The sequence below is a fragment of the Nyctibius grandis genome, chromosome 11, assembly GCF_013368605.1.
Source record: "Nyctibius grandis isolate bNycGra1 chromosome 11, bNycGra1.pri, whole genome shotgun sequence".
In the NCBI taxonomy this organism is placed as follows: domain Eukaryota; kingdom Metazoa; phylum Chordata; class Aves; order Nyctibiiformes; family Nyctibiidae; genus Nyctibius; species Nyctibius grandis.
This window is the reverse complement of record NC_090668.1, coordinates 3,834,395-3,849,351: the sequence shown is the minus strand read 5'-3', so window position 1 is coordinate 3,849,351 and position 14,957 is coordinate 3,834,395. Positions and strand designations below refer to the sequence as shown.

The window sequence follows — 14,957 nt, the reverse complement described above, 5'->3', positions numbered from 1 at the left end:
TTTAACGTGTGATCAAAGCAATACATACTCTGCTTAGAAATATATGTTGCATATAATACCAACTGTTTTGTTATTGGGGCATTTGTTTGTAGAAGGAAAACTCCCATGACAAATCGATAGTTATGTTATTTCACAATGGCTGTCTACTGATTTTTATTTATTTATTCTCCATTTTCATTGAGAAGTCCTTGATGGTGGATTTGGTTTGGTTTTTAGCTACTGTTGTTGTACCTCAGATCTGAAAGCCATTTTCGATTTTCTTCTAATCAAGAATTTAAAAAACCCCAGTAAATACTTTGCTTGAAATAAACTTACCTGTTAGATCTGTAACCTTTTTTTCCTGTATGCAGTATGAGTAGAGATCGAAACTCTAGCATTAGATGTAGCCTATTCAAAAAAAGAATAGCTGAATGTTGAGGATGGTTTATTTCCAGTGTCTGAAAAGTAGTGATTTCAATTAATATTCACATTTCAAAGTACTAATGTCAGTCATTCATGCTCCAACATGTCTGCACTTCTAAAACTTCGGTATCAAGTTGATATGATGAAGCAATGCAATAGATAAGGACCCAGTTAGCTGTAAAAGTGGACAGAGGTGGAAATGTCACACAAGCTGAGTGGGTGAAAACTGCAGCTGGTAATTCAAACATGGCATTTTCCTTACTAATACAGCTGGGTTTTAGTACTACCATTTAATTTATTCAAGTCATTCTTAAAGTGAAGTTTGCATGTGCTTGCTGCTCTTCCTTTTTGACTGAATACAGATGTCACTATCACCCAGGTAATTTAGCAGTTCCTTTTGAGCTAGCCGTTCAAGGTTTGTTCTAAATCCTTTTCTTTTCCGCAGAGAGGAAAATACAGTATTCCAAAGTGGCTCTCACCTAGCAGTACGCTACTACTTAACCAAATGCTGCAGGTAAAGGTATTGCTTCTGTTCAATAGGTCTAGAAAGTACTATTGCGTAGCTCAAAACATTGCATCGATGAAATACTTTAAAAATATTCAGTGTTTAAACACGAAGTTTAATTCTTGCAAATTTTGGAAGAAAAGATTAGCATTGCCTTCTGCTGAAGATTCTTTGAGAAGAATGATGGGGTATAGAAATAATTAAGCAAAGTTTAAATGATTAAACAGTCTTCAAGCAGCCTGCATTTGGTTGTTCTTAATGGTGCTATGTAAATAAGAGCTGTTTTATAAATGAAGCTAAACGTACTGAATATGCATTTGGGCTACATCTAAGCAATCTAGCCAATGCTAAATATTCCTGGAACACTTATTGTAACTGTAGGTTCTATAACTGCTCTTTGCAGCTCATGTGTTTGACCTTCCTTTTGGTGAAGCTGTGAAACAGTACTGGTTTCCATTTGAGCTTCTAACCACCCTAAAATTCCAAGTAGAAGACAAATAGTTTCTTCGGTTCTTCTCCACGATTTACTTATTAGCTGGATTTTTATTGCCCCCTAGGTGGACCCGAAGAAGCGGATCACAGTTAAACATCTATTAAGTCACCCTTGGCTCATGCAAGGTTATTCTGATGCTGTTCGGTGGCAAAGTAAATACCCAGTAAGTACGCTTGTCAGGTGAATACTAAAGTATTTAATGTAATCTTTACTGGCTTACTACAGTCCTCACAGTATGGGGGTGTGAAAACATTTCTCCAAAGATGAACTTTGAGATGGCTGTGGTTCCTTTCTGATTCTTCTTGGTGTCAAAATGTTATTACTTTCTCTCGATTTCACTTGAGGAGGAATTTCGAATGTGTTTTCTTTGTATTCTGCAGCTGATGCTTAACTTGCAAAATAACTGAATTCTCATCAAAATGTGAAATATTTCCACATATGAGTGACCAGTTGACTCTCCAGGCTGCTTGGTCAATACTTTGTTTAAGGTGCAAACCGCAAATGTTCTGGAGAGCATGTTAGACATGATTATGGTTTACCTTGTGTCTAGACCTCACCGAAAATTGCTAGTTTGAAGAAAAATTTGACTTTGCTGAAGGTATGTTTGTCCCGTCTCTCTATCACTTGTTGTACTCATGTGAGAGACTAAGGTAGTGTGGAAAGTAAAGAAAATAATGTAGGAAAAGAAATAAAATAAACTAGCTGTCAGTAGAAAGTACTGAGAAATTCCTGCACGTTTGCAGGCAATGCTTCCCATTGGCCACTGGATGCCACTTTTTCTCTAGATAAAGAACAGCTCTACTGTGCTTGCTGCGTCAGTTCTAACCGGCTCTAGAAAAGATGTGCATGTCTGATAGCTTTGAATATTTATGGAGAGGTGAAAGCGTAGCTTCCATTCTAGTAAAAATCTCATCTACTGTCAGGCTTTCTTATTTAAATTTGCAACCTCTCACCAAGGAGGGGCCAGACTGTGAAGCTGTTGAAGTTGTGTGACTATTTCAGTCTGTTCCCTACAATATTTAGCTATGATGCTAACTATTTAAAATACAAGATCTAAAATCCTGGTTGATTATTGACTCAGCCCACTGTGTTTCATGACAGTGTCACAGTCAGATATGGGTTATGAGACAACTTGAAAGCCTCATGCTTCAATATCTGCCATGTTCTTGCAGCTGGGCCATCTTGACGAAGACTGCGTAACAGAGCTTTCTGTGTTTCATAAACAGAGCAGGGAGAGTATATTGGAATTAATATCAGAGGTAAGAAGTATATATCAGTAACTTACAGTAAACACAGTAATACAGTAAATAAACTTACTGTATTAAGAGTAATGCTCACTTATTCTCAAGTATGAAATTTTTCATACTTTTCAGACTTAAGGAACCCCTGCAGAACTCCAGAATCTAGCTGTAGCTCCTAACTACAGCTCCGAAGTTCAAGTTTGTTCTTTACTTTTCCTCCTTTAATTGTTCTCGTGATGCTTCCTAAACCTTACTGTTATTTCGCACCATGGTAAAATCCTTCTGAATCTCTTAAAGTCAAAATAGGCTTACAGAAATGTATAGCAGAACAACAACTGGGTTAACTCTTTGCTTTGAAATTGTTCAATAAGTAAGAAGAAAAAAAAGAGCGAGAGAAAAATATCAGAACATCACCCAGACAGACTATAAAATATGGTTTTTGGAGTCACTGTTTGCAGTGTTTTTTAGAAAGTGAGTATGTTTAGTCACTTTTGAATACAAATAAGGAGACTTAAAACATGCTGCGTACTCCAGCTTCAACCTGAATCTGAAAATTCTCCCTTGAAATTGAATTTTTTGCTTCATTGTACATAGTAGCAGTAACATAGTTCTTTGCTTTGGAAGAACTGTTAGATTTTCCACGTAACTCTAGTAGAAACAGACTTTTAAAATGTGTGTGATATTTAAGATGGATTTGTGGAGTTAATGCTACTTGTTCTTCAGTTATAGAAAATAATCTGAATAATCTGTCTACAGGGGGAAGAGTCCTTCCAAATAGGTTTCTGTCATTTGCATATAGTCCTTTACTGGAGGACTTCTAATCCCTTATGACTAATTCAACAAATTGTACTATGCTGCAAGCCTGTCAAGCATTGTACCCATGTTCATCACACAAGCAGAGTTGCTGAAAATCGTGCAAAAAATTGGTGCTGCTCGTGGGGGAAGAATGGAGGGGACTTCCAAAAAATTGAGACTTTGGCTGAAATATTGGCTAAACTGAATTGATAGCTTTGCCACTCGCTTCAGTAGACAGATTCTGGCCCCAGCATTAGTTTTCACCCTAGTGAGCGTACTACAAACCAACTTACAAAGAATAACCACCACAGTCTGTCTCTTGATCTCAAACACATAATGTGAATCAACTGAAGTCTGAAATTACACTTTGGTGCTCAAACATTAGGGATGCAGATCAGGTAGAAAAACTTGCAGAAACTTTCAGAAGGCTGAGCTTGTTTTGTACTTACAATGTTTCCAAACAGGAGATTAAAATACTCTTTTTCCCCACCCCCCCCCCCCTCTAGTGGAAATATGACCAAATGTCGGCAACATATCTCTTGCTTCAATCCAAGAAGGCTCGTGGCAAGAGCATTTGCTTAAGGGTTCCGTGTCTAACAGGGCACGCCAGTACAACACCATCAGCAGGCCTCGAGGTAAGTTTTTGAATTCAACAGGACAACCTGCTGATTTAAAATGCTGCTCTGCATTAACAAAGCTCTGCCTGGGAAAACAAACTGGTGCCGTAGATATCAGTAAGAGAGCACGTGTGCAATCAGCCAAAGTCTTGGTCATTAGACAGTTCGGTCTCCTCATTAACGTGTTGTAGTGAGCCGGGCTGCTTCTATGAATTGACACTAATGGAACAACTATCTGGGAGAACATGGTGCATTATGAGTCCCGCACAGAATCTCCCCTTGGCTGCTTATGGAAATGGACTAAAACTGCCCATTTTCTGGCCTATGTGATCGTTCCAGATTTTCCTCTGTGATGCCTCTTCTCTTCTTACTGCACTCTTCCACGTTGTCTTTAAATGTTTTTATACCTTGCTAGTTGCATTGAACGTGTATTAGTAAGGAGAGTCTTCTTAAACATTCTGGCATGTCGTCTGGGCGGCCTACTTTGAGGTGACATGGAGACATTGCAGACTTCCTTTTAGCCATTCCCACTTGAACCATAGAAATCTGTGTAAAATTGTTAACTAGCTATCTGAATGTGCCATTCTCTGCATAGTGACAAGCACTCAGAATAAATACTTCCTTATGCATCTGAATCAATCGCATGTAAATAACTTCAGTTCACTCATACAACTGTTTTGAAACACGGATGAGAATTCTAAGATTACCAGTGCTGCATAACAGATCATGAGTCATAAGTTGCTGAATATGCATAATGTGATTTGCATGATGGTGGTGGGTTAGTCTTCTACACTCAGATGACTTGAAGGTGGAGGTTCTCTAGGTTCAGTAGCGCTGAAGCTGTGAAGTTACTTCATCTCCAGTGGTGTCCCAGGTAAATTGGTCTGGCTAATGCTACTATTTAACATATGCATTACGCCTTCACAGGTGATTGTGAAAATCATGTCTACACAACACAGCAATCCATTAGTCCTTCTACAGCGCTCAGGACACACTGAACTTACCTGCATGTAGATACTGTGAGTGAATATCAACTGAATTTGCTGAAATACCGAGCCAGCAAAGTTCTCTAGCTAGAGCTGGTCTAACATGAAGACAACCAAGAAAACAGAACCTTTACCTTCGCCAGTTTCTGAATTTGGTGGCCCAAACTGGTACATAGTGCTGCCTTATTTGAAGCCGTTCACTGTAAAATGATATTCTGAAAAATTCACTATGTCAAGAATTTCATCTGGAATGCAGTAGCCAAGGAATCCTATTCAGGCATTCGTTGTTTCTCATGGTGGTTTAAAGCTGGGCCGGCTATTAAACCTGTGGCAGACTCTCTCTGTTAACCCTTCAGGCCCCACCCTGCCTCAGGCCCCACCCCGCCTCCGCCCCCCCCCCACCCCCCAAAAGGAAAGGGAAAAGGGAGAGAGACTTACGGGTTGTAAAGTTAAAACAGTTTTAATAAACTATAATAATGAAAAAGAGTATAATAATAATAATATTGGAATAATCAAATATATACAAATATATACAAACCCAAGATTGAGCTCCCCCGATGTCGGCCACGTCACAACCGGCACTGCAGGGCAGGCTCCCGGAAGGCCCAGGCTGGGCCCAGTGGCGGTCGACAACTGGATTCAGGGATGGACGGATCGGGATCGGGGGCAGCAGGAAAACGGGCAGAGTCCTCCTTGGACAGTGGCCAAAGGCTGATGCCGCAGAAGCAGCTCGAAGTAGCAGAAGCAGCCCAAGCAGGCAGAGGGCCCCAAAAACAGCAGGCCGAGACCCTCGTGGTCCCCCCACTTTATACTGAGAATGACATGTATGGGATGGAATACCTTCGCTGGTCAATTTTGGGTCACCTGTCCTGTCCGCTCCTCCCTGGAGGTGCGACCCCCCTGTGGCTCTTCACTTGTAAGCAGTGAGGAATTCAGCAGTGACCTTGGTTTCTCTAAGAATAAGTACAGCAAGAGCCTTTCTGCATAATATCCCTACCGGTGCCTCAGTGATAACTACAAACTTTGAGTGTTATCAGTCCTAGAAGCAGACACTGTCTGCAAAACATGTAGTTAGTTTCAGAAAGTGCAGTTACTTAGAAGAGACAGCTGAAAGTAAAAATGACTGAAAGGAAAATTGGCCTGGTTTAGGCCAGACCAGGACAGTGTTGTAATGGAATGTGATTTTAACTACGATATTGGGCTGTTAGCTTCCTGGCTGTAGCTAGCAGCCCTCCTGTAAGGCCTTTGTAATAAGTCATAGTCTGGTAGCATACCAGGAAGCTCTGTTTCTATTCCAGTAGTAATGAGAGATCTGCTCATTGCAATATCCTCGATCACAGGCCAAGAGAAACTTACTGCCAGCAGAACTTCCTACAAAGGTATCCATTCCAGCTGAGGACTGATAATTTAAAACAACCGTATGCAGTTTCACGGAAGCGGTATGAAACAAGTCCTTGGGAAGAGTTTCCTGGTAATAGCAAAAGGTGTTAGAAACTGAGGATACTGTGATACACATCTGATTGTATGTGGTGTGAGCCATGAAGGTTAGCAAGCTGGCTGAAGTTATGAATCCTGTAATTAATAAATGACAACCTTTTTCAGGGCTAGCAATTAGATGAAGGGTTCTGAATGCTGTTTCAGGTACTGTTGCAGATTCCGTAATCATGTTTTGGATGTAACATGTTTACCTCTATCTGTCCCCTTTTCAGACTTTCCTGCATTCTTTTCTTGGGTTCTATCCAGCTTATTATTTGGCTCTTGGTAAAAAGAGCTTGTGGTCCAAGTTTTGAAATCAAAGGCAGGGTTTTTTTGTGAGTTGCTTCTCTTCTTGGCACAGGTCATGAAAGATGGCTTGGTAATGGTTCTTTGATGAGAATAATTTCACATCTGCTTTTGATACAAATGACAAATCCACACTGACAATATTAAAGTCATATTATAAAACTTGGATCGCTGGCATGGGAACTTCCATTAGCTGTTAACCATAATAAGGAACTTAGAAAGAAGTAAGATTTAGATTTTAATGACAGTTTTCTGATGAAATGTTCCTTTTAATCGTGCAGTGGAATCTCAATTGAATCTTTCTTTCCAGTTTGAAAACACTATGACATATGAAGATGTGCCAGACTGCAATGAAGTGCCACATGCTTTTGGATCCATGGAATTTTCTGATGCAGCTTCACTGTTTGAAGAATCTCCATTAGAAGAATTTGTTCTAAATACTCGCAGAACAAAGCAGGTGTTTGAAGAATAAATACTAGTTCCTTAAAAAAATATATATACTGTTCTTAATCCAAAAAATCTTATTCTCATTGTACATAAAACTTATTACGTATTTAAATGTTTGGTGGACCCTGGCCAAGGGGAGTTACAAACTGAGTAAAGAAATGTTTTAAATATATAGCTGAGCATAAATTGTGGCTTCTTCTAGCTGTAGGTCATGATTCATTTGATGAGAACTTCAGCTTTGACATTTGATTTGCATAAAAACAGCGTATAGGGAAGGAGTACATGAGGCAATGAGGATTTTAAAACTAACAGAAAACAACAAGGTACAGCAAACGACAAGGTACAGCAACCAAGATCTTGGAGCTAGGCTAGAGCTGGACAAGTCTTTGAAGATATTCAACCTGTCTGTATTGGACAAGAAAATCCAATGAAGCAATTAAAATTATACAGTTAAACCAAAATGAAAATTCTTAGCTATGTTTAGATAAGCTGGTGAGGAATAGTCTTAATTGTGCAAGCGGAATAATTTAGAAGAGCAGATAAAGAAATGGCAAATGACTTGAGATGTTTATTAGCAAGTTATAGAGGGAATCAGAAGTATTGAAGAGTTTTAAACTATTTTGCTCAATAGGTCAGGCATTGTATGGTATTTTTAACCTGCTTCAATTTTAGAATTTCCTTGCCTGTAACATTCCTGAATGTGATCAGAATACAGCAAAGAATGTCTTTTTTCATTTGTTTGTTTTTTGTTACAACTCTCGTAGCATTCAAGGCATGATGCTCAACTGGATGATACAGAATTCACACTGTCAACTCCAGTGACAAGAAAAATGGCATCAAAGAAGCATGAAAACAAAGAAAATGTTGATACAGAGTCAGCTTTAAGAAACGAAATGCCCTTTGTGCTTCCTGCTCCAAAGACTCCTTTTGCGAAGCGTCAGATTGAGACACAAGTACAAACCATACCCTTTCAGGCACCTGCCTTCAAAGGTATGTCAAATGTAACTAATGAGGAGTTAGAACATAGAGGTTGCATAGGAATTATTGTAAATTCAAATATGAACATAATACTTGTGTATCCAACACATCTGTTTCTGGAAGACTTAACTTTTTTGCCATATTCACCAGCCTGCTTCTTCTAGTATGTCTGGTAAAGTGCTGCAAGAGGTTTAACACCAGGGCATGTTACTTGTATGTTAATTACAGAAGTCATTGCTGCTTGCAATGCCTTTGGCACACTCTGACATGGACCCAAGTGCTGTGCTCCTAAAAATTGCATCTGGTTCCACTTTTCCATGAGGGCTGAGAACGCGATTTCCTCAACACTGTTTTTCGTTTGTTATTACCTTGAGTGAAAACAAAGGTATACTTTTAGTCAAGTCTGCTTTTTTTGCTGGTTCTAAAAAAAAAACTTTTAGATTTCTCTTGGTAGCGTATCAGCATTTTCACAGTAACAGTCCAGTGTGACAGTGAAAATACTTCTGTTAACAGCGTATAGATCTTAGTTATGTGATAGACCACAGAAATCTGTCTAAATTATGTCAGCTTTTCTGAGTTCCCAGAAGTTTCTGTCCTCATGCTGTCTAGTTCATTTTTATGATAAATGATGGATCCTGTACGTCCAGTATCATTCCCTTCAACCATTAATGTAAAAGTTTTGGTGTTGATGCTGTCTGTCCTTCAAATGCCAAGGACTCCTTACAATAGGAGACTCTTCTGTTCCAGATGCTAAGGAACGTTGTTCAGAAACAGTAAGTCTTTGCAAGCTGAATCAAGTTATAAGGGATCCTGGACTTACTGCTGTTCAATGACATCCTTTGTGAAGGACTTAGGGAAGTGCACTACAAAGGCTAGTTGTTTGAGTTTGATTTTTGTCTTAAGATTGTATGTGGTAACTTGTGAAGTTTGACTTCATGGTAAGTTTGAAAAGCAAAAGTAGGTACTCTTTCTGAAATGGGAAATGCAAAAGCAGTGTTTCAGCTCATTTTAGTGAGATATTTCTGAGGATTAAACAATTAAAAGCTAATTCTTTGTTTCATGGAAAGATCTTTGATTCAGACAAGGTGGTATTAATACTCTCTTAGAGACAGAAATGTGGAAGTAGCCATTGGGAATTTTGAGATCATCATTGTCTGTCTGGGGCCATGTGCAATTCTGTGGAGAGCTGAAACCTTGAACATTGAAGTTGGATTTAATTGTAACAACTCATTTGCTGACTGTTTCACTTGGTGTTTGCTTCTGCACCTTCATAACCATGCACTGCAGAACTCTGTTAATGTGTGTGTAGTAGAACTTTTTAGGCTGTTATGTAGCGTGTATTACTAAACATGGCTATATAAACTCACACCCTTCATATGAGTGAAATGGCTTGGTGAAGAATGCAACTATTTGGACACAGTGTATATTCTGGGACCAGTGGCAAAGCAAGAAAGCAATTCTACTCCTCTTCCTTTCCAAGTTTCTTATACTGAACTGCACTGGTCGCTCTAAGGCTTGACTTGTAGAGCCCTGGGGAAATCAGTCACAGTTTTTCTTTGTAGAGTAGGGGTTGCATTGTTAATGTACTAAAACCACATTTCGTCATTCTGAAGATACAGACCTGAGATAGAAAAGGGGGCTGGTTTTCGAAATAAATTATTAATCATGAGAAAACCTTGCTGAAGAAAAGAAAATCCTTTATGCAAAAACATACCTGCTTTGGCTTGGATGTTTTCTTTCAGAGAGCCAGTTCACTGCAGTCACCCCACTTAGGAAACCCACAAACCCAACAAACACAGATGAATTGAAAGCAGACGAGATTCTTCATGAAAGAAGGTAAATGTCCAGTTATTTGTGTACACTTCTGATTTAGAGCAGGACTTCCTTAATCCATGTTCTGCCTAGGAAGCCTTGTTACAACAGCATGCTGTTATTTCCATTCTCTTGGTTAAAAACCTTTCTAAACCTCTTTCTACATTCACTAGGGAACACTGAAGCCAGAGAAAAATTTTAAAACTATGTAACTCAATTGTCTTCAGAATATATTCCTATTTTCCATAATGTAAGTTCCATCTTATTCCAGTTCCCCAGAGGGCTGCACTTTCTCTATACGTCTCTGGGTTTAAATCTCAGCGGACTGTCAAACAGAAGCTCTCATAATACACTCCACTTACTTTGGTTTTCTTCATTCTGTCAGGTCTGGTGGTATTTTAGTGATGTATCTGAAATAACTAATTTCTAAACACTGAGGAAAAATAACCGATGAATTTGTGCATGTAACAGGTGTCATTCAGTGGAACTAAAACTCAACTTAGCTCATGTGGATGGCAGCCAAAAGAAGAGAAAAGCCAAAATATTCGGAAGTCTTGAAAGAGGCCTAGATAAAGTGATCACAATGCTTACGCCAAGCAAAAAGAAGCGATCCACTAGAGATCGTCCAAGGAAGCTTAAGGTATCATTGCCAGAAGAATCTTACATGAAAAGAAGTATAATAATTGAAAACATACAATACCTCTAGAAACGGTCTTGTGAAAATTTCCGTGATCTGACTTGCCTGCATCCTACAGTGAAGTGCAGTTGCTCTTACTGCATCTGATAACATGATGACGTCGCAGTTGTCACCAAGAGATGTCATGTTAGTCTGGGCTCAGGCACATCACCAACAGGTCAAGGGAGGACCTTGGCCATTGCTTTTTATATCCCATCTAAACCAAATGTGAGGGGAAGCAGGATAGTTTTAAAGGAACCCTAGCTGAAAATTGTTAATAATTTTATTTTTATAGAGATACCGCTAGCTCTCCCACAAAAAAAAAAAAAAAAAAAAAAAAAAAATTTTGATAACATTCCTGGCTTTGGTTTTTCTAGCCCAGGAGTGATATGTCTGTTCTGAGATAGCCTTTAGATGTCAAGAGAACCTGACATTAAACTTAAAGGCTAAATAACTACACCTTATGAAAGAATTTCTGTCGCTGTCAGCATAATTTTGATTTTTAAAGTTTTGATGTCACTGCGTCCAAGCCAGTTGGCCACTTATAAGTAGCCATAGAAAAAGCAGTTCTTCAGTTAGTGCATTGCACAGGGCACTTTAAAATCACATTAATAATTTGTACCTACCAAAGTTGACTCATGGGGTTAATATTAGCTTTGTAGAATACACATCAAATGGCATTGGCATAATAGTAGTGTAGTGAACAGAACTGCAGACATCACTCAAAAGCAACTAATGTACTTCAAAAGTTATACAAGGAGGAACTTATGTGTGAATCTGTAGATGACATATTTGAAAAAGATGATTAACATGAAAGAGGCAAGGCTGTTACTGAGGCATGAACAGTTCCATAGAAATAAGTGATGGATACCTTCAGCTGGCCAGTTCCCAGAGCTGCAGCTGTGAGGACACCTACTATACAGTCAGCATCATAGAATCCTGGAATGGTTTGGGTTGGAAGGGACCTTTAAAGGTCATCCAGTCCAACCCCCCTGCAGTCAGCAGGGACATCTTCATCTAGATCAGGTTGCTCAGAGCCCCATCCAACCTGACCTTGGACGGTTCCAGGGATGGGGAGGGCTGTCTGTCAGTAAAATGACCACTTGGTGTTTTGCAGCCTGTGTAAATGGAACTCAGCTGCTGTATTCCAGGTGAAAGCTTTTCCAAGAGGCACATGTCAGAGGCAGGGTGGCAGTCTTACAAGTTCAGGATGTATGTTGGGCTACAAACCTGGCCAACTCATCAGACAGGAGTCCAAACTGTGGAAATAATTCAGGAACCTGAGCAATTGGAAACAAAAGCTAGATCTTCTGTTTCTAAAAGCTTCTGTCCTTCTGCATCAGTTTCCCTTGTCCATAGCATATGCAAAATGACTGGTGCATGTCTAGGGACACTGGAGTACAATAGGGGAAGACAGAATTTTATTTCACAGCATTACAGCAGTTATGGCAGGGAGTTGCATACATTTCAGGCTGAATAAGAACTGTGAGAACCAGCCTTTTACTCTGACTTTGCATCCTCAGCCTATGTTAATTTCTAAGGTTTTTTTATGATCTTGTATTCTCTCATCTGCTGCTGTGACTTCGGAAGCTAGGTAGAGCGTTTGCGGAACATTACAGTTGGCATACACATTCTTCTCGTTACATATGGGTGTCTGAAAGTTGTTCAAGAAGTCACTCGTCAGACAAGTCCATTATAGGAAGCATTAGATGTGATATAAGACCCCCTATAACAGTAAACTTGTGAGTAGTAAGTTACTTTTTTCTTTAAACGTGGTGATGCTTTAGTCCTAGAAAAGCCGCATGGTGCCATGCCTGTTCCTTGACATCAGAAGTGCTCAGTCTCAGCCAGGCAACATGCTATGAGCAGCCTCCCAATGTGGGGTGTGCAGTAGGGTGCTCTAAGCAGTGTTGTGGCTGTCTTCCATAGTCCTCTCCAGGAATTGTCTCTGGCTACATACCAGACTTCAAATAGCCTCTGTGCTGCCCTGGCCCATCGCTGCTACTTTGGATTTTATAATGGATTATAGTTTGGACATGCTTTGATATTAATTGTCCAGCAGTTGTTCAGTGTTCCTGTGGCTACTGCAGAATCACATAGAATCAACCAGGTTGGAAGAGACCTCAGGGATCATCGAGTCCAACCGTTGCCCCTACACCACCCTGTCAACTAGACCATGGCACCAAGTGCCATGTCCAGTCTTTTCTTAAACACATCCAGAGATGGTGACTCCACCACCTCCCTGGGCAGCCCATTCCAATGTCTAATAGCCCTTTCTGTAAAGAAATTCTTCCTGATATCCAACCTGAACCTCCCCTGGCGAAGCTTGAGGCTGTACCCTCTTGTCCTATCGCTAGTTGCCCGGGAGAAGAGGCCAACTCCCACTTCACTACAACCTCCCTTCAGGTAGTTGTAGAGTGCAATAAATGTCCTATTTATGGTAATACTTGGAAGTTGAAGCATTTGTAACTATGGTTACTGTTCCGAAGCTTTATTTATAGAAACTTTTCATAATGTCTTCAGTTTTAGGAGAAAGATTTCTTTTTTTTCCGCGCCCCCCCCCCCCCCCGACCCTTTTTAATGAGCTGACTACTTTTAGGCACACTATAATGTTACCACCACTCAGCTACTGAATCCAGACCAACTGTTGAATGAAATCATCGCTGTTCTTTCAAAGAAGCATGTGGAATATGTTCAGAAGGGGTAAGTGTAAAATATGATTATTTCTTCAGCTTGTATTTGTCTAAATAGTCAATACTCCAATCCTTGATAAAGCAAAGTATTTAAACTTACTTTCTCAGCCCCATATTGCAAACTACAATAATTTTATAGACAGTGTACAGAGCACTAAATGACCATGTGCAATAAAAACTTTGTCCACACAATGCAAAACAATGTTTAGGGAGCTCTAACAGAGCTCTTGGACTGACAGATACAAACTGGTAATAGTGAGGTGGCTCTTAGAGGCTGACGTGAATTTTGTCCCTCTCTTGTGAAATTGTAAATACGAAAAGTTTGTTAGGGTTCGGTCACGTGACCAGATCAGACAATTTTGTGAGATAATGTGGATACCTTTCAACCCTCATTCTTGGTGGTTAAAAGACATTAGCATTTAGCCAAGAGATGAGTACATTTTAAAAGCTGCACAGAATCCACACACCTTTGTGTGGCTCATTTTAGTTTTTAGGATTTGTATTTTAATTTGTAGGATTTACTTACTGGACTAAGGTACTGAGAGTAGGATTGGTTCCTAGTTCTGGTCGGAGCTTAACGTCTGTTATTTCCCAATGCATGAAAGAAATGTGCTCACTTTTAAACGTGCGTTTTCTGAAGTTCTGGAACATTTAAGTGATTGGCATTGTAGAACGCCAGAGTATACTTCAACCTCTGCTGCATTTTCAAGCTCAAAATCTGGAAGGGTGCTGAATGGCACAGAAGGACCTTCTCCCATTGTAATAGTTTAAACTTCACATATCCAGTTTTTCCACTTTTCATACCAGCTGAGCTGTAACCGGCCTCTTAGCAGTGATGTCTGCAGAGAGGAGAGTGGTCTTGTAGGAAAAATGTGGGAACACCTCCATCCTTCCAGCTCTGTGCTCTGAGAATGGCGCTCTGTGGCTAGCAGTGCTTCCTATGGCTGGGTAGGACATTGGTGCTACATGTTGGTCCTTGGGCATAGCGATAGTGTTCTGGGACTAAAGTCTTCAAAGATCTCAGTTGACTAAATTCTGGGTTGTTTCCCAAAATTCTGAATAGCAATGGGATAATTTGTGCTTTTATTACTTCAAAATTGCATTGCAAAACGAACATTAAACTGTTCAATGATTACTCTGTTTTTCCTTTGTTTTGTACAGTTACACCCTGAAATGTCAAACACGGTCAGATTTTGGCAAAGTAACTATGGCGTTTGAGTTAGAAGTGTGTCAACTCAGTAAACGTGAAGTAGCGGGTGTCCGGCGACAACGGCTTAAAGGTGATGCCTGGGTCTACAAGAGACTGATGGAAGACATCTTATCTAGCTGCCGAGTGTGACTGCCTGATGCATGTGCTGAGAAAGCAGCAGTTTCATACTGAGGCTTTAATTGTAATTTTTTAGAAAGGTCTGTTTAGAAAAGTAATTCTTCGCCCCATTGTACTTGAAAAATCTGTCATCTTTCTTGGGTTTTTAATTTAACCTCTTTGTCCCTCTCTGTGCATAGGCCTTCTGTATGCTTCCTTTGATA

General features: G+C 39.9%; 1 protein-coding gene across 3 annotated transcripts in view; it reads left to right on the top strand.

Moving 5' to 3' along the window:
• The window catches only part of LOC137668510 (maternal embryonic leucine zipper kinase-like), a 24,516-nt gene extending 9,559 nt beyond the window's left edge, over window positions 1-14,957 (top strand). For all 3 annotated transcript variants that reach the window (XM_068410083.1, XM_068410082.1, XM_068410081.1), the window contains 10 exons: window positions 848-916; window positions 1,465-1,563; window positions 2,573-2,659; window positions 3,943-4,071; window positions 7,132-7,278; window positions 8,033-8,258; window positions 9,989-10,082; window positions 10,530-10,698; window positions 13,334-13,437; window positions 14,589-14,957. In XM_068410083.1, the coding sequence (XP_068266184.1) occupies window positions 848-916; window positions 1,465-1,563; window positions 2,573-2,659; window positions 3,943-4,071; window positions 7,132-7,278; window positions 8,033-8,258; window positions 9,989-10,082; window positions 10,530-10,698; window positions 13,334-13,437; window positions 14,589-14,766 (1,302 nt within the window). In that variant the 3' untranslated portion in view covers window positions 14,767-14,957. The remainder of the gene's footprint in view (window positions 1-847; window positions 917-1,464; window positions 1,564-2,572; window positions 2,660-3,942; window positions 4,072-7,131; window positions 7,279-8,032; window positions 8,259-9,988; window positions 10,083-10,529; window positions 10,699-13,333; window positions 13,438-14,588) is intronic.